Source organism: Blennius ocellaris (assembly GCF_963422515.1).
Source record: "Blennius ocellaris genome assembly, chromosome: 9".
NCBI lineage: Eukaryota > Metazoa > Chordata > Actinopteri > Blenniiformes > Blenniidae > Blennius > Blennius ocellaris.
Window position 1 is genome coordinate 8345006 of NC_137658.1, and position 19773 is coordinate 8364778.

General features: G+C 40.7%; 1 protein-coding gene across 1 annotated transcript in view; it reads left to right on the forward strand.

Moving 5' to 3' along the window:
- Nucleotides 1-2606: 2606 nt before the first annotated feature.
- The window catches only part of dock2 (dedicator of cytokinesis 2), a 98006-nt gene continuing 80839 nt past the window's right edge, over nucleotides 2607-19773 (forward strand). The window contains exons 1-21 of the mRNA XM_080501956.1: nucleotides 2607-2743; nucleotides 4303-4386; nucleotides 4665-4705; nucleotides 4968-5023; nucleotides 5115-5211; nucleotides 5288-5436; nucleotides 5581-5716; nucleotides 6695-6852; nucleotides 8214-8295; nucleotides 8486-8621; nucleotides 9810-9885; nucleotides 10076-10152; nucleotides 11538-11788; nucleotides 12381-12479; nucleotides 12655-12727; nucleotides 12987-13090; nucleotides 14315-14522; nucleotides 16419-16516; nucleotides 16600-16689; nucleotides 16903-17003; nucleotides 19586-19720. Of these exons, the coding sequence (XP_080358082.1) occupies nucleotides 2701-2743; nucleotides 4303-4386; nucleotides 4665-4705; nucleotides 4968-5023; nucleotides 5115-5211; nucleotides 5288-5436; nucleotides 5581-5716; nucleotides 6695-6852; nucleotides 8214-8295; nucleotides 8486-8621; nucleotides 9810-9885; nucleotides 10076-10152; nucleotides 11538-11788; nucleotides 12381-12479; nucleotides 12655-12727; nucleotides 12987-13090; nucleotides 14315-14522; nucleotides 16419-16516; nucleotides 16600-16689; nucleotides 16903-17003; nucleotides 19586-19720 (2294 nt within the window). The 5' untranslated portion in view covers nucleotides 2607-2700. The remainder of the gene's footprint in view (nucleotides 2744-4302; nucleotides 4387-4664; nucleotides 4706-4967; nucleotides 5024-5114; nucleotides 5212-5287; nucleotides 5437-5580; nucleotides 5717-6694; nucleotides 6853-8213; nucleotides 8296-8485; nucleotides 8622-9809; nucleotides 9886-10075; nucleotides 10153-11537; nucleotides 11789-12380; nucleotides 12480-12654; nucleotides 12728-12986; nucleotides 13091-14314; nucleotides 14523-16418; nucleotides 16517-16599; nucleotides 16690-16902; nucleotides 17004-19585; nucleotides 19721-19773) is intronic.

Consider the following 19773-nt stretch of genomic DNA (forward strand, 5'->3'; position numbering starts at 1 on the left):
CATAGAAAAACGTATGATTGAACAATCAAAAATCATTTCTGCACTCAGTTCCTCTGTGAGCTCGTGCACAGATTCTTCCTCTGCCTGCAGGCAGACAGCAGCGCACGCTCAACCCGTCTCACACCTACATGAAGCTGGCCCACCACCCCTCGCAAAATCAGTGAAAATGGTCCCAATCGTTTGTGCTGCGTTAGTGCTGGTTTGTGTCAAAAAAAATGATCAGCTAAAGGTCCAGTGTCATATGTTAAAGGAGCCATCCCGTACCTGAACACCGTCTCAGGTTAGTTCAACTCGACATCCCTGTGATACTGTGGCTGTCAAGGCTGTTTTTGATGAAAATGACTAAAGGGACTCAGCTGCTGAGATTAGAGCGATGGAGCTGTTTCAGTCAGAGCAAGATCTTTCAACACAAGGCCACGATTCACTTCCTGTCTTCACCTGGGAAGAGCTCCAGCGTAGCCAAGAGCTCGATGCCACCATTTCAAAGCTTGTGCCATTTGTCATTCAAAAGAGGCGACCATCCAGACGCAAAAGAGCAGGCCTTGACTCGGGAGCTGTGGTGTTACTCAAACAGTGGGACAGACCTCACATTCAAAATGAAATGTGGAAACACTGATGTCACATCTTAAGAAAGGAGCCAAGATCGCTCAGACAGATGCTATCAAAGAACAAGACAAACAAGCAAGAGAGTACAATAACAAAACAAAAGGCACTCATTTGAACATTGGAGATGGAGTGCTCATCACAAACAAAGGCGACAAAGGAAAGAAAAAGTTGGCTGATAGATGGGATCCAACAGTGAACACAGTTGAAGACAGAAATCTGCAGACTCACACATACAGGCTCGAGGACAACAAGGGCAAAACAAAAGTAGTGCACCGCAATTTTATCCTGGACAACAGTTTCTTATCTGTGGCGGCGACTGAAGAAGAACTGTGTGACACTGAAGATGAGGATGGACCAATCCCCTGAATTCTTTGGAAGAGGAAAACTCGGGAGAAAGGACAAGTGCATGTGTGATGAGTGAATCAGCAGACATTGATGGTGAGGTCAGCCTGAGTGAAGAACAGTCAGAATGGGATCAGTCCAGCTTGGATGCTGCAGAGTTGGATAATGAGGAGTTGTCTGCAGATGAGTCAAACCAGTGTGCACTTAATGGAGCTGGCTCCAATAAAGACGGTGACATTGACAAACTGCAGAACCTGACTCAGACTCCCCACACTTGTCAGATGTACTCCTAGCAGACACAGACAACAAGTGTAATCCAGATACTGACTGAGTCAGAGTTACCTCAGGCAGGCCCAGTGCATTCCACAGACTCACAGGTGCCCTTACTAGATGCCATAGATTACACGGGTGGGCAGAGTCAGTAAAAAGGTCAATCAACTTATTGAGCCAGTGGCTCAAAAGCCTTTCGGTTTCAATAATATGGCAAGTTCATTCAGCAGAGATGCAATCACTCTTAAGTTTGTTTTAGTGTATCAAGGTGTCCAGATGTGTTAATGTGTTGTGTTTAATGGGCCAGGTCACTACTATAATGATTTTTGTGTGCAGTAAGTTTCCAAAGGTTAAAGTAACAGTTTATATTGTGTACACGGCAGAGTATTGAACAAGGAGAGACTTTTGATCACCCTTATGTTCTTCCTGAACCTATTTTGTGGGTTTCTGATACAAGGTAAAGCTCAGAGCTTATTATCCACCTCTGTCAGGTTTCATAGAGTGTGTGACTTGTCCCTATTTTATTCGGAACGCTCACATTTACAGTCTGGATTTTGGTGAAGTTAGGAGGGGTGGACGTAACGGGTACCGTATATTCTAATAATTGATTTATAAAAGTCCATCCTCAGGTCTTATTTCCACTTTGTCATACCGTTTCCATGATTATTTATTTCCAATTATTTATTTAATTTGTATTTTATGTAGAAATTCATTTTACTTTGGTCACTTCCTGTGTCCAGCAAACTTCCTGTTGTTTCACGGTGCTCTAAATAAAATACAAATACACATTAAATAAAATAATTGGAAATCAATAAACTTCTAAATGGTGTGCTGTTTTATTTGAGTTGAGGTCATCTATAAATGAACCGAACATCAAGTCTTTCCTTTGATGGTTCTTCCCCTTTTGATTACTTTTGATGTCGCAGCCTTCAGTGGTGCTGCTCAAAGGGAAAGGATGACTGAACAGTGAGAAATGCCAGTGTGAGCAGCCACGCTATCGATTTATATCTTTCACGTTTGACTGATTACACAAATAACCTTTTTTCTTTGGTGGAAACTGCATGTAGCTTGCCTTCTATGTTATTTTACAGTATGTGTACAGGAGCAGTAACACCTAAGCAATCCAGCCACTTTTTCTAATCCTCATCAGAAAATGAATGCCACCCATTATTCTCTACATTATTAGCACAGTCCATAAAGATATACACTACTTTTATAGGAGCAAAGTGAAGGTTTTACGCTGTGCACAGGTCTGCAGGCTCTGTGGGAGTCCACCTTGCTATACTCACCCACTTCCTCTTAACCGCTTGAAGGCAGGAAGAGAGAAGAGACAGAAGAGGAAGAGAGGCAAAGGGGGTGGGTTTACAGTTTTCATTTAAAGTCAAAATACAGAAGTAAGATGTTTGGAAGAGAGAGAATAGATTAAAAGTCAGAAAACGAGATTCTGCCACTGGAAAGTGGGCTTCAAAACTACATGCCAGCATGGCTCCTTGGATGAGGACGTCCTCAGAGCGCCACGGAGTCGGTAAGTCAAACGTACTTTTTGTATATTTCTTGGAGTTGAATGTTGATTGCATGTTGCTTTGCTGTTCCGGTGTCATTGTGAACTGCCTGTGCCATAAATCAAAAAGAGAAAAAAAAACAGTAGCTCATCACTTCCTGCCAAACGGGATGTGAGCAGGTGCTACAGGCCTCCAACAACGTTAAGAACGAAACATTAATTTTAATCCCCGACAAATCTTGTAATTACATCCATCATTCAGCTTCAGTGCTTTGAAACTCATGATGGCTACCACTGAATGTGAGACGATATCATCTATGCATTTAACATTATGCAGCACATAGATATTGATGCTTCAAGATAAGTTAGCCCTGATGTTTCTTGAAATGTATGTTTATTTATTTATTTTTTCCCAATTAAAGTTGTAATTTTGTTCAGGAACAAAATTTCAACCATGCAATCACAACCTCGCATTGAAATCTGGAGTGTATGTCGGTTTACAATGGCGAGTGTTGCCTCTAGATATGCAGTGCTGTCACAAATTTGGCGACGAGACTCATGATATATATGGACTTCAAAAACCCCCAAAATAAAACCCAAAACAGACCCTCAAGTCAATGGCTGTATTCTGTGTTACATTCAACAACCCATGGCATATACGCGAGTCAGAATATAAATGGTGACAATTGAAGATGGTACTTAATCCGTTGTAGTTAGGGTGTTTACACTGTTTACGCCTTTACATTGACAAAAAGTCAACACGAGACATCATCTCGGAACAATACTCACATTTAATGTGTATTTTATTTAGGGCAAATATCTTCCTGGTCTGTGTCAGACTACAACACAGGAAGTAAAGGCGTGGAGGAAGGGCAGCAGTTTCAAGCAGTTTCGTTCAGTAGTGTAAAAAATGCTTGTTTAAAAAAAGTCAAATAATACTGACAATGTAGTAAAGTGATTCTGTACCTCATGTCACCCTAGTTTAGTTTTAAGAGCAGTGTTAGATTAATGTTATGTACAAATTAATCCACAACTGATTTGCCTCTTTTCTCACAGTAATAAAAGTCCCCTCCTTTTCTCGCTGTAATTTAATAGCTGTTATAAATATCTAACGTTTAAACCATTTCTTACGCAAATTAAATGGACCAAATTTGCATGCAACAGCGGACAAAAAGAGAATGTAGCAGGAATATAGTTTATAGGAACTGCCATGAGTGTCCTGCCCACTAATTCATCTATCCATCCAGTGGGATTTTGCAGTAGTTTTTTAGTTTTTAATACGTAAGCCATTATAATGCATTCATTCAACACAAAGTACATTTCTTTCATGATGTTAATACATACATAGTTTAACTTAAACAAGCATTAAAAGGAGTATGGGTGTAATAAACATCAGCTAGATTTTATACAAGTTATTTATTAATATACATTTATGATATGTTGCATAGAACATTTGACCACATGCATGCACTCTTAACGCATTACATAATAAGCCTTCATAGAAAGTGTTATTTTTTTCAATCTTTTTATGTGCTTATGATATGATGCCTTGTGAAGCCATAACTAACTATATATTGCTTTAGTAAAGTGGAACTTTGCTGGACAAGGAGAAAAGCAACTTTCCCTGGAAGTGGGAGACACAGTCCACATCCAGCAGGTCTGCGATGGTAAGAACATTATTGCAATAACTATTAGAAACACATTACATTGGGTGTGCGTGTAATGAACAAACAATGCACTGAAGTATAAGTGAAATCCAACAATTTATTATTAATCCCATGTTTTATCAAATTAATTTCACAGAAGTAAATTCTAAATATTAGTATGTGGTTTATTCAAGTGTACAAATACTACACAACTATCACCAAAACATGCAATCCTATTCCCTGACTTGATTATTGCTTGATAGTGAGATGGCCTTGGTTTGGATTGGTTTGTCTTTCAGGATGGTACCGAGGCTATTTGACTCGGAACAAAGCTCAGCAGGCAAGTTTCATGCATCATTTATCACAATCCATCGGTTTTCTTCCCTTTCACAATTATGCAGCTCATTGTGTTGGTCTATCAAATGTAATCCCAATTAAATACATTGTCATTTGTGGTTGTAACGTGACAAAATGTGAAAGAGTTCAAGAGGTATAAATGCTTTTGTATAGCAGTCAGCGGACTTCAGTCAGTCTGTAGAACGTCTGTTCTAGTTTTGTAGAACCCTGAGAAAACTTTTCCTCGACACTTCTTTTATCGCCAGGGAGTGTTCCCAGTCACCTTCATCCATCTTAAAGAGGTCATCATTGAGAAACGAGGGTGAGTTAAGAAGAAGAAAAAAAGAGCGCTTTTAAAAGGTGTTTGAATGTGTTTCATTTCCATGCTTGTGTATTTTTTTTCTGACCTGCAGAAATGAAGAGGTGGTGATGTCTGCAGAGATGCCTCTGGTGAAGGAGGTGACCACCACATTGAGGGAGTGGGGGAGCATATGGAAGCAGCTGTTTGTGGTATTTATGAACCACTTCAACACGCTCTGTTTGTGTTTCTGTAATTTCTTTCAACAACCTACATTTTCCTGCTCAGGCCAATAAAGAGGCACGTGTGAAGCAGATCCAGAGGTTGATGTGGGAACTGATGGAGTGGCGTTCTCAGCTCCTGTCTGGCACCCTGCCGAGTGACGAATTCAAGGAGCTGAAGCAGAAAGTGACTTCCAAGATTGATTATGGCAACAAGTATGTCTGCATATAATCGATATTGACACATCCTCATTGTTTATATCCTGTCCACCAATCAGATAATTGTCAAACAATATCATTAACTATACAGTATATCCATTAATCCTCCCAAATGATCAATGCTGTCACTTCTTCCTCCAGGATCCTGGAGCTGGACCAGGTGGTTCGAGACGAGAATGGAAATATCTTGGACCCAGAGCGAGCCAGTGTCATCAGTCTCTTCCGGGCTCACGAGGAAGCCACTGCCAAGATCAATGAGCGCATCAAAGAGGAGCAGGTACAAGAGAGAAGGGAAGGATGGAGAGCGACCGACAGAAAAAGTCTCTAATGAAACATTGATGCGGTGCCCGTTGTTTCCACAACTGATTTTATTGGCTCGTTGGACACTGCTTTGGTCTTCCAGCCATTTACTAAGAGGTTTTACTCAGAAGCGGCTTTAACCTTTAATAAGTTATTATCGACATGCCGCTTGGAGCTGACCATTTGGGAATCTATATTACCTCAATGGAGAAATGCCAGCACTCATATACACTACACACAAAACATAGAAGTGATGTACTGTATATATGATATAACAATAGTAATGGCTCAGCTCTGCTGCTCATCCCACAAATGCACTTTGCTTCCAATTTTAAAAAGGAATAATCCAGTTTTCCAATGGTATAAAGTACATTTCTGAGCACTGTTAAGGTAATAAAAACACACATTTTCTCACTTTTTAGGTTTTCACCCCCCCCAATTTTTTTTTTATTAATCAGGTGAATTAGACAAAACTATATTTATATGTTGTCTTCATGTATTTGTTGGGATTTTCAGCTCAGGGTGGACAGGCAGTATTGAGAATAACAAACCTACATCTTTACTTAGATTAAAAAGAATGCTTTAAATAATACTTGAGCTGCAGAAAATTTGCCGCTTATGTCTCAAAGCAAAAACTGACTTTCATTAAAATATGTTTAACTCCACTTCAATATCATTGTGAGCCTTTTTGCATTACTTTTCAGCATTGCTTTACCAGTGGAGAAGAGAATACATTTATTATGACGCTATTTCACTGTAGATTTCTTTCTTGCAGGCTGGAGCTGGCACATTTCAGAATAAATTACCACTTGTTATGAACTTTAAAAACCAGTCAACCAGATCTTTGATTTGATAATTTGATCTTTGCAAAAAGTGATGCGTTTGGTTGGTATTTTACTCTGTTAATCCTCACCCATTGTCATCCAGCAAAAAAAAAAAAAATCCTCTCTTGCAGTCTGACATCCAGACAGACCACAGTGGGATCTCGGCTCGGATCCAGTCGTCTCCCACCCACAGCCTCTACGTCTTCGTCAGGAACTTTGTGTGTCGCATCGGAGAGGACTCTGAGCTCTTCATGTCCCTCTACGATCCCATCAAACAGACCATCATCAGGTGTCATGCAATCCTCCTCTCTTTGGATTCAGTCCCTGAACATGTTTTAGATGGTGGACATTGGAGTTTTAGTTATGTCAGGTGGATGTGAAGATTTCAAATGTTCTAGTTTCATGTCGAATACGAAATGTGTCTGATTTAACTTGTGTTTTTGTCCAAGCCTTTAATCATCTCCTGTTTTTTGCACTTTATGTTATGACATTGACTCTATAGAGACTAATAGGCAGAAAAACAAATATGAAAAGGACAATATAGCTTATATTCTCTCTGAAACAACACTAATTCACCTTGGAATCACAATATGATCTGCGTACTTCTTTGTCCCTGAACATGTATGCACATGTACTGCACTGAACACAGACTCTATTTCTACATGTCTATATGCCTCTCTTTCTCCTCTCCTCCTTTGTTGAGCCTCCTGAAGTTAGAACAATGGTATGACAAAAATAATTATACAGAAAATACAAATTATAGGGCAGCAGATACTGACTGGCAGCACTATGTGTGGCCTGACAGTGTTGATGTTAAGCCCTGCCACTCAATGTAATACTGGCTGTGTACATGTCGCAGCCAGTACAACTGGAAGCATTGAGATTGACCTGAATCAATCATATTGAGTACATGTTTTTACAATAATAATTATGATAATAATGATGATGATCATAATAATAATGTAATAGCTTCTTTTGACTTTAGTTTTGACCTCCATGTCATGTCTATTTCACTTCTGAAATATTCAGCCTTTATTTCTATTTTTCTACTATCTATTTCAGACTGTTTGTCTCTATGCTGGAATAACCAGCAGATTGTAGGGTTTTTCTTGTGTGGCAGTAGCTTTTAGGAAAGTATGAAGTTTGCCTCCAGCTTTCATTCAGCCCACTGTACCCACCGACAGATTTGCTTTGTCTGCCTTTCTGTCTATCTTTCTATTCATCCTTATGTCAGTGCCTCGAACATACTTGTGTGCCAGGAAAATGCCAGTGGGAATAGAGGGTTTTGCATTTTTACCACTTCAATCAACTTAATTTTGCAACGCTACAGGGTGACATTAGTGGCTCACTTTGCTTGTCAGTACATGGCATCAAACAACAGAGCCTCCATGAAATTATTTAAAGTCACTTCATTACACTGCACAAACTGGGCTATTGTATATGAGCCAGGGTTTTTTTTTTTTTTTTTTTTTGCTGCAGTGTACAGTGTTGCTGCAGTGTTTTATTTTTGGGGAAAATAGGAATGTATTGGCATGGACTAGTCTGGAGTTTGTGTTTGTATGTGACGATATTACAGTGATTATTGGTTTTGGATTTCATAGTTGTATTAAATGTGTAACACGTGTTTTTTGATGAATTACTTTGATACAGTGAGAACTACTTGGTTCGTTGGGGCAGCAAAGGTTTCCCCAAGGAGATCGACATGCTGAACAACCTGAAGGTTGTCTTTACAGTAAGTGACCACAGGAGGGTACTGGTGCACTGTTTTTATAAATCCCCCAGATTGCTGAACTGCTCTGGAATCAAAAAGGCTTACACTCATCCCAAGGATTACACTGTTTGTTCATTTCTTCCCCAACTTGTTTGAGTCACACTCCCTGTCCTTCTCTCTCTTACTGTGACCCCCCGTCTGTATCTACCAGGACCTGGGGAACAAGGACTTGAGCAGAGAGAAGATTTATCTGATCTGTCAGATAGTGAGATTGGGCAGGATGGACTTGAAAGAGGCGAACAACAAGAAGTTTACTCAGGGCCTGAGGAGACCTTTTGGAGTGGCAGGTACACCGGGAGGAACCTGTCGCTTTGTTCTTTTCTTTTTAACATTCTGGTGGCCGAGTGATGCAGAGCATCGAGTACGTCACATACAAATATAAGAATATGAACTAAATGTCCTGCCTCATTTCCAACATTATCAACCTTGATAACAAATAAGTAATATAGTATTGATGAACTTCTCTGTGATGGCATGTTGCATGGAGGCCTCCTGGTTTGAATCCCAGTAGGAAAGGCATAGAGTATAAATACTAAGTGTACTGTGCAAGTGCAAAAGAAAAAAAAAAGACTTGGAAACATTTTTTTTAAAACAATTGTGTTCCTATTGTAGCATTGCTGAAGGTTCCTTTCTGAGTTTTTGATTACTCATTACTCTAAGCTGTATTTTTAGATGTTGGATGTGTGCCACACATGTACACAAATGCAAGCAAGCATTTTTTTTTTTTTGTGATACCACACATGTTCCACCAGATGGCTTCACGCTCCACTGATCCACATATTAGGAAAGAAACAAATGCTCCAGTGACGGCGAAGAAGATGGCAAGCTTGAGAATTGAATAATGCAGATTCGAAACTTTGATGAAATGCTGGTCGTGTCAATGCTTCATGAGGGAGAAAATGCATTCAGCATCATTATTAGCCCTCAAGGACACACGCCGTAGAATATTCTTTTAATGTAAACAGGGACTTTGTATGTGTGTGAGAAAACTCAGAGACCGCATTTACCTTGTTTCTGAAAGCCTTGAATATATGCTTTGACAGAGAAGGCTATTGTGTCTTTCTCCATTTTTCAAAAATTCACCAGTTTGGCTCGCAGCAATGACTTTTAATAGCCTCGTAAGTGTTTTTTTTTACCTTTATTTTGTAAAGGTCAGGCTAATTTTGGTCTGATCCGTCTGCCCCTGGAAATATTAAAGCCCATATTTACGCCAAGAAAGTGGTCGGTTCAACTGCAATTCTTTGCACAAAACTAAAATATTGATGATCACCATCCAATACTTTTTTTCTGCCCTTTTTCGCTAAAGTTGTTCCCACTGGCTCAGAAAATGTTGTCCATATCCTCATGTAACCTCAAAAAGGAGCTATCGGATAATCATTTGGGGCCTATTTTAGGAGATGCTCTTTGTTTTCCTGATTAAAATCCACATTTCAAATCACTGTATTTTGACACATTTGCTTTTGTCTCTTTGACAGTGATGGACATCAGTGATATAATCAAAGGGAAGGTTGAATGCGATGAGGAAAAGCAGTATTTCATCCCTTTCTTCCCGTAAGTCGTTTTTTTTTTCTCCTGTGAGGCCACCACATCCACACTTCTCACACTTCTAATTCTCTATACACCTTGTTCACACATTCATTCATCAATGGAGCAAACTGAAACTTTGTTTGCAAGAAAAATTCAACATTAACACCATTTTAGCATTTCTTTGCCCAAGTTGAGTTTGTGCGTTTGACTCCAGGGTAGTGGCCGAGAATGACTTCCTCCACACCTTACTGAACAAAGTGACAACATCTCGAGGAGACAGTGGCGGCCAAGGTACTGTTTTCACACTCCCAGGCTTTGTGCTCATGTTTCCTCACCATGTGACAGCTCATGCAAAAGTCAGAGGTCCTGTATGGGCTGAAGGCTCCCACTGGTCTTTGCATGGTGCAATCACATTTTGAAACATTTCCATTTCTCAATGTGTCCTTGCCTCTTTTTCCTCTGCACAGCGGGGCCAAATGAAGATCATTATACTGATGGATTGCTTTTGCCCTAATGTTTTCATTATGCTTGCCTTTCTATTTTTTTACCCCTCACTGCCCACTACTGCGTGTTTGTGACTGACTTGGCCAAGCTGTATGGGAGACACTGTCTTGTTCCACATGGAGTCACCGACATGTAGGACTGCACTGTCATATCGTTCGGGTTTTTATCTTCCTCTCACTCCTGAGAGCCCAGAGCACGACCCAGATATGGACGAAGCGCCCGGACGAGCAGATATGGAAGGAACACTCGAGGCCATCAGTGGCCTGTTCTTCACATTACCCACCTCTAATCTACCCTTCCTCTTACTTCAAGATGTTTTGTGGATTTCTCTGTCTCCCTCGCTTCTCTCTGTCCCTTACTTTCCAACACACCCACACACACACACACACACGCACACACACACACACACACACACCCTTCAAAGCATGGGTTATTGACGCAGTTTAAATTTCACCATTAAGATACTTCTGTATTTCTCCCCAAATACTTTACGTTCACTCTTGTTTTCCATTGTTTTTCCACGATATGTGTTTTTCACATAATGCCTCTAAAAGCTGTGACAATTTGTTCAGGTTCCAATATCTGTCTGTTTTATTAATAACACCATCTTTTCATTTTCCTCTCTGATTCACAGTTCGACATCTTTTTTTTTTTTAATCGGCAACAGAAGTTTTGTATTGATTTCAGTCAAGTTGTTAGCACTGCCAGACATTTCCACAGCTCTCCTTCACTTTAGGATTGTGTTTCCCCTACCCATAACATTTTTATACAAAGTGGAGCATGCATTAAGTCCAACCCTCAGGCGTCATGTTTCAGCGTTTGAAAACATCTTAAAATGTTTTAAATTCAGTTTGTGCTTTGGGACCTTGAAAAACCTTTTTCCAGTCATTTGACTTTCATTTGAATTTACTTACCTGCACGAGAAATGAAAACTAATTTTTCTGGAAGGTGGCTAAAAGCTAAGTAATGGAGTGGCACTATTTGTGAAGACAAATGTTCTTAGGTTATTCATATTTGGCCCCACAACGTTCTGTAAGGCTCTCACATTAACATCCTCCTGCCCGTTTCTTGCTGTATGTCAGAGTTAGAGTCACACTTCAGGCTTTATCAGAAATTATGTTATTGCAAGGCAATTATAATCAATGTATCTTCTCCTCTGACCCATCCCGCAGGTCTGTGGGTCACCATGAAGGCTCTGGTCGGGGACATCGTTCAGATTCGGAAAGAATACCCTCACCTGGTGGACCGCAGCACCGTCGTTGCCCGAAAACTGGGCTTCCCAGAGATCATTATGCCGGGAGATGTCCGCAATGACATCTACCTCACCTTACAGGGAGGAGACTTTGACAAATACAACAAGACAACACAGAAAAACGTGGAGGTCATCATGTGGGTCTGTGATGAGGAGGGGAAGGTCATACAGGTGAGCAGACTGAGGAATGAGGATGCAAAATAGGCCGATGTGTGTATTTAAACTAGGGAGGAGTGTGTATAAACAGGATGAGATGGATGGTGCAGGTGTAAAAAACATGTGTGGTGCTCTAGAAGATTGGTTCGGGATGGGCGAGTGAACAAACACAGCACTGGTCGAGTACTTACTCCGCCTATCATAGGCGGATGCAGCTTCAACCCTGAACGAAAATCCATCTCTCACACACACACACACACACACACACACACACACACACACACACACACACACACACACACACACACACACACACACACACACACACACACACACACACACACACACACACACACACACACACACACACACTAATGACATTGCAACAGCTTACTCTGCATTGTACAATAACTGCTACTATCCCTAAAACAGTTACAGTAATTAAATTAAAATGTAATTAATTTTTTGAATGGAGATTAGCTTCTTGGCCCTAGGAAGATGACAGGTACCCAAATTATCAGTACGTAGACAGATTTAGAATTTTATCATGCACACAAAAGTCACTCAGACATATATTTTTTCTCTCTCGGATATTTATTTCTTCCAGAACTCCATCTGTCTGGGAGCCGGGGATAAGGCGGTCAGTCAGTACAGGTCTGTCATCTATTATCAAATCAAGCAGCCCCGCTGGATGGAGACATTCAAGGTGTGTGTGCATGTGTTTTCAAAATTATATTTGTTGGATTCCATTTGCATTCTGTTGAGGTATTACCCTTAAAAAAACCAACAGAAAGAAAAACACTAAATCAATTCACAGGTATTGTGTACATTTGAACTATCTGTACTATTGCATTCCTTTGTTAACATAAGATCTCCTCCAGGTGGCAGTCCCTCTGGAAGAAATGCACAAAATTCACTTGCGATTTATGTTCAGACACCGCTCTTCTCAAGAATGTGAGTATCATCTGCTTTCCTCATTACACTCTTTAACTCCACTTCTCCAAGTGCCAGAGCCTGATGTGACACTGAAAGAACCAAATGATTGTAGCCAATTTGGAAAACGACCCAAGTCATTACTGCATACCCTTGATTATACAAAACGAGTGGTTTTCTTCCTTTCATGTCTGAATCCTCACCCTCCCTCCCCTGTTTCTCTCCTCCTCCTCTTCCTCCTCCTGACTCCGTCTTGCACATTCTTCTATTTCATCTCCAGCCAAGGACAAGAGTGAAAAGAACTTCGCTATGGCCTTTGTGCGACTGATGAAGGATGATGGGACGGTTCTACAGGATGGACTCCATGATCTTGTGGTCTTCAAGGTCAGGACCAGTAAACACTCGTTTGCAGAATGAAAAGAGATGAACTTGTGACATACTCCAGTGTGTCTTTCAAAGAACAATGAAACCAAACAGAGAATGAGTGGAGAAAAATGTCACCGAATATCAGTTTTATATAAATACAGGTATGTAAATTATTCATTGCCATCCAAGTCTCATCTCTCTCACTCCATGGTTCGCAGAATAATGCTATGATGTAAATGAATAGCACATGAGCCTTTAAAGCCTTAAGAATTTGCCAAGTAGTATGAGTTTCATCATATTAAATCAACACTTTTCATTTGAATTGATGAACTACAAGTGTTGAATATGTTTTATAGGGTGGCAATCAAAAGTTACAACATATAATATAGTCTTTACAAATATTCACTGTAAATAAAATGCAAATGCATATTAAAAGACACATATAAGACAAGAGGAAGAGTGTTTATTTGCAACAATCATAAAAGGGGAGAGAAACATAGACTGTCTGGACAAGAGATTATGGTCGCTGGGACAAGTTGAATGAAGCAAAATAGATTTGCTGCTAAATGAGGCAGAGCTAAGATTGAATCCCCTTATTGATTAAATGCCAAATGCAATGAAGATTAATTACTCTTGATTCACTCAAAGATCAAATGGATGGTTCCCCTATGCCCTCGTTCTCGATTATCTCTCGTTATCCCTGCGTTCCTCTCCATCTCCGGGCACTCCTAACTTCAATCTCTTGCTCCCAATCAGTCACAGCTTATTTGTGTGGCAATCGTGAGTGTTCAGTTCCAATTTGTTGTAATCAATTTTTAGCTTCAAGATGAGAGTTAGGTTTTGGACATTATGGTAGGAAGAAATTTATAAAATATGTTGTTGTCTCTGCAAGTGTTTTTTTGTAATTGGTCTGACCCTGCTTTCAAAAAATGGCTTCATAAAGTTGAGTGAGGCAACAGTAGGTGGGGGCCCCAGCCTTCACAAAGGTTTACAGCTGTGAAATAAGTGACATCAGTCATGGTTTGTCATCTGTCCTTGATGTCTGGTCTGATAAATCACTTTAACTCTTTGTCTCTATGTTTTCTGCATCTATATTTACAGCAAGACATTTTGGCTAAACACAGGAAATATAACTCTTGTCGTAGAGCAGCTGGGACTGAACATCTGCACCATCATTAACAGAGTTGTACCAATACTGGTGAGACAGTTTTAGTGCAATAAGCCGTCCTTTTGTCCTCTCAGGGAGACAGCAAGCGCATGGAGGATGTAAACTGCTACTTGTCTTTGCCCTCAACCCGCCGCCACCACCACCATGGCCATGACCCCCACAAGATGGCAGCGCTGGGTCGCAGCTCCAGTAGCGTGTCCGGGAGCGGAGGTCTGTCGGTCAGCTCCAGAGACAGCTTCAGCATCTCCACTCTGGTTTGCTCCACCAAACTCACTCAGAACGGTACGGCCGAGTGTGTGCAGAGTGGGCGCCTCACTCTTCATGGACGTCGTTATGCTGACACTGCTGCTCTCAAAACTTGGCAGAACATTTTCACTTAGGAACACACACACACACACACACACACACACACACACACACACACACACACACACACACACACACACACACACACACACACACACACACACACACACACACACACACACACACACACACACACACACAGAAGGGGAAAGGTCAGGGCAGAAGTTATGAAGAGGTGGGTCGTACAAATTAAGCCTGACACGTCGAAAACATTAATTAACATGTTCTTTGAACAGAGTAATAAGGCCAGGCAAAGACAATGAATCATCGGCTGGCTGTGAAATTGGTAGAGGGCAAATCCACTGCTTCGAAGCCATATTTATGTCTGAAAATCTATTGGTCCAATGTGGCATACTGTCTTTGACTTAAATGGTTGGGGAAAAAAAAACCTTATTTAGGCAATATTTTTTGTCATATAGGTTGTATAATTTAAGAGTAAGCGTTAAATGATAATGTGAGGTTGTGAAAGGATTAAAAGCCAACTGCTGTTCTGTCAAGAATTTGTTCATCACATTAATTTTACCTGAAGGACACGTTTGGGTGTTACAGTTGTAGGGAAGTATGCAGAGGAGGTTGGGCTGTCTTTATACTATGCATGGATTCTATTGCCGAGGAGTGTCATCACTTCATCCCATACACTCATGCAGTAAGCTGCACAAGCAAAGGGTGCACATAGATTGGTGCACATCAACGTGTACAGATGCCGAAATGCACGTTCACTCCAGACACTGAGGTGCATCAGACACAGGTGCAGCGCAACAGCTGCTACTGCGGAAGACAGTCCATCACTATAATGAACATTATCCTGCCATATTAATCACCTGTAACACACACACACACACACACACACAAACGCACACGCACACGCATGTCTCTGTCTCTGTCCCCTTCAGTCTCCAGTCTCTCTCTCTCTCTGTTAGGCAGGCAGGCAATCATGCATTGTTGTTAAGGGCCACCCAGCAGATGTGTAGCCTGGTCTGGTGAGTCAGAAATGATTGGACGGGGATGGCAGTGAGCTTTAAGCAGGCAGCCCTGCAGAGACGTGGAAATCTGCACCATGTCAAACTAAAGCCGAATTAATGACAGAAACAATGCTTTAAACGGTCGAGTTAAAAATTCTCCCAACCATCATTTGACAGATTGCTTTATTTAATTTCTTATTGAGACAATTTGGAAAGTACACATTTAACTATTCAATCCTGTTTAGGGAGGGGATTGTGGTTTGGAAGTATTTATTTGAATATGCATTTAATTCAAGATAATTTATTCATTCAGATGCTGAAAACAAAGCATTGCCATTCAAAATATCAATGATGTTGTGTTAGCATTTTGTGCATCATTCACAATATATGATATGATTTTGTTGCAATGCACTATTCTTGGCTGAATTACTAAAAAGTATTGCTGTGAATCTTAAAACTCATCATAAAGAAAATGGAAAACAGACCCAAGCTTGTCCTTATAATGATGCGGGGAATCTTAAGTTGCTGTGACAATTTCTAACATTTTGAAATCATATCTTAATAAATTTAGGCACTTTTATGATATAATAGTGTTCATGAATAGAAATGTATTCATAGCAACTATGAGAGCATCACATAAGGGGTTGATAATAGCATACCAAGAAGAACAAGAACATTGAGAAGAACTGTCATGTTTTTTTTTTTGTTACATAACTCACACACATTATTGACCAGCCATCTTGTTTGTTCTCCACTTCTGAGTGGAGAAATTGAAAAAAAAAAAAAAAAACCACCCTGGATGCATATCCCTGAACAGAAAATAGACTCTTTGTTTATCTCCTCTGTTCAGTTGGGCTGTTGGGACTCCTCAAGTGGAGGACTCGACCTGAACTCCTCAGAGAAAACCTGGAGAAGCTTAAAATCATCGACGGAGAGGAGGTGGTCAAGGTCAGTTTAGTCAATATAAGAGTGTACTTGCACTAAAGTGTGCTCTCGTTGACCTTCTCCGTTGTTTGTGTGTATGTGTGTAGTTCCTGCAGGACACCCTGGATGCTTTGTTCAACATAATGATGGAGCATTCACAGACGGACGACTATGACATCCTGGTGTTTGACGCCTTGGTGAGTGTGTGCGTGTGTGTGTGTGCGTGTGCGTGTGCATGTGTGTGTGTGCGTGTCCACGCCTTGCCAACAGATGCGGGTGATTTCCTGACAGGTTGTATCTGTGTGACACAACATCGCTGTGTCTACCTCCCCTTCACTTTCCAAATAAACACATCTGTCACACCATGTAAACATGTAACCGTCTCTGTCTTTTTTCATTTTCTCCGGCAGATATACATCATCGGTCTGATTGCTGACAGAAAGTTCCAGCACTTCAACACGGTGCTCGAGGCCTACATCAAGCAGCATTTCAGTGCTACGCTGGCCTACAAGTAGGCACTAAATTCCTTTTTGACCCCTATTTTTTTTTTCCTGAACAAATAAAAGGACACATTTTTTATTAATTTTTTTAATTGATTTTAGCAGCACAGCCTCAACAGTTGATCTTGGGTGTGTGGACTGTTTGAGCGTCTTCAAGCTCACCTGCTATTTTTGTTGCACGCAAAAGGATTTGTTGAAACTAAAAATACTGTCGAGGGGTTGCTTAATAATTTTTCACTTTTGAATAGTCACATCATACTCTCTCTGAAGTGACTGTGCTAATCATGGTGACACATGACAACGACAGCTCAACAAATGCAAACAGGCTTCTCCGTGATATTTATGGTACTGCTTCAATGGTGCAGTGCGGCATTACATAAGCATAAAACACCTCCGATGTGCAGTCAGAGGGCGGTTGCATGGGTTTTATTTGACATATACTGTGATTGGAGTAAATATAAAGATGTGGATGAAAACCATTTATATGATCAATTTACATTATATGGTAGTTTCATTGGTAAGGCAGCATTTGTAAAGTCATGTATTTTTGATTTTGAAATATGAGAAGATGCTTTTGCTATTTGTAAGGGTGATAATGGCATCGAGCTCAAGAATATGATGTAGTTTGAGATCTCACATCAGCGTTTACATTCTATTTTATGACTGGGCTGTGGTGTACTTATCGTTCCTTTTTCTTTTTTTTAAATTCTCGTATACATAACTCCCAGACCAGTTAAGATATGTAGAAAAAAGCTTCTCCCCTCCAGTGTCACCATTCAGTCAGAGACGAGATTCACATCTTTGTAATCATGAGCTTTTGCTATGCTCAAAGACAGAGTTTGCCAGATATTCAAAGTTGAATTTATCTTGGAAATGGCAGCAAAAGCGCACCCAGTCAGTTTTGTAGTAAAAATGTCAAACAAAGTTTCATTTGAGTTTCAAACATTATTTGATCATGTCGTGAAACTTCAGATTTACTCTTATTGATATAAGTAATTGCAGATTGATGTTTTATCCGTTTTAGTCCTAATTAACACACAAAAGACAGGATTGTTCTGTCTTAAAACACCACCAGGTCCTGTGATGTTCTTGTTTGCATTTCAAACAGCTGAATAGTCACCATATCGCTTCATCAGACAATGCTTTTAGAAGCGTTCAAAGTGCGGACTGTTTTGCGACAAAGAGAAGTTACTTATTGTACAGCATCAGTCATTTAACAGCTGATGTGAAGTAACTGCACACACCCCAGTTGCCACTGGAGGTCAGTGTGTGTGTGTTGGCCTTTGGAGTGTCTGAACAAGATTAGGCTGCGCTTCTTTACTCTGCTCCTGGCCGGCCGATGTTGTAACACCGCTGGCTGCTTCTCCCGCCCTGTTAATTCACTTTACTTGATTCCGTTGGACAGTAGGGGGAAAAAAAAAACACATTTATTTGCCTTGCCAAGCCCTCAGTTAGGAAATTAAAAGCATCTCTAAAGATAGGTCTGACTCCTGTTGCCAATGCGTGTTTTTCCTTTTCCCTCCCATTGCTTAACTCCACCTCCTCTTAGCCTCCTTTCCCAATTACCCCACCAATCGCTTCGTCCTGTCTGCTTTTTTTCTTTCCTCTTCTCCAACTATTTATGTCTCCCCATTATCACTCCATCCCTGCCCCGCCAGCGTGTTGGTAGTCACCCTCTTTTAAGAGGGTCACCGCAGCTTATCGCCTGTCAACCCAGAGGCCGTTATGTAAAACCGTCTAACTGCCGCTCACTACACTTTAAACTGCACTTTATAAGAATAAATCCTTGTGTGTTTGACTTTAAGCCATTTACCAAAACAAAACCAGAAGAGACTAAATGGTAATGACTTTGGTAATACAGTATATAATGAGGCCACCCTGATGGAGCCGAGGCCAGATTAGAGTTACGTTTTTAAGGGCTCTTCTTCATTATTCAAGAGGATTAGTAGTTGGTTTTTTTTTCCTTTTTTTAACCAGTTAGTGGGTGATCCTTTTCTGTTATTTCAGGGAAATGGACCCATCATAAGGCTCAAAGTCTTTACCCCATGTGTGCCTGTTATAATAAGTATTTTAATTACACCAGTTTTAAATACTACTAGCACACTGTGAAGGAAGGCTGTGCATAAAAATGTGTATCGTCATAAACTTGGGCTGAACTCCGTTCCGCCCACCTCGTAGGCCCAGCTGCTTTGGCACACCGACATATTTATGTGTGTCTAAAGACACCTTTGGGGTGTGCATGTGTTGGAGAATGATTTTTTTTTTCACTATTCATGTGAGGGCAAATACAAATGTCTGTGAACTGTGTGAAAGGTACATCTGTCGAGGTGTGAAATAGTATTTTGCGACATTTCCACCGCCACCCGTCCTGCCAGTCTTTCTCTCTCTCTCCTGCTCTTTCTCTGTCACTCTGTTGCACTCTTTCTGCTCGAGAGAGGTGAAAAATGAAGTTCGTGATTAACTCTTCCTACCTGTGCAACACGAGAAAAAGAATGACATTTCTGTCTGAACGATTCTGTTTTCCTCCTCTCTATCTTTTCTTCCCTCTTTTATGATCTTTTCCCCGTGTTTTCTCTTTATCATTTGCTCACAGAAAGCTGATGTCGGTGTTGAAGAGGTATCTGGATGTGTCCAGCCGTGGAGAACAGTGCGAGCCCATCCTTCGAACCCTCAAAGCCCTCGAATACATCTTCAAGTTCATCGTTCGTTCACGGATGCTCTACTCGCAGTAAGTACGCCAATTTTTTTTTGCACATTGACCATTATAGTAATGGCTTCAAA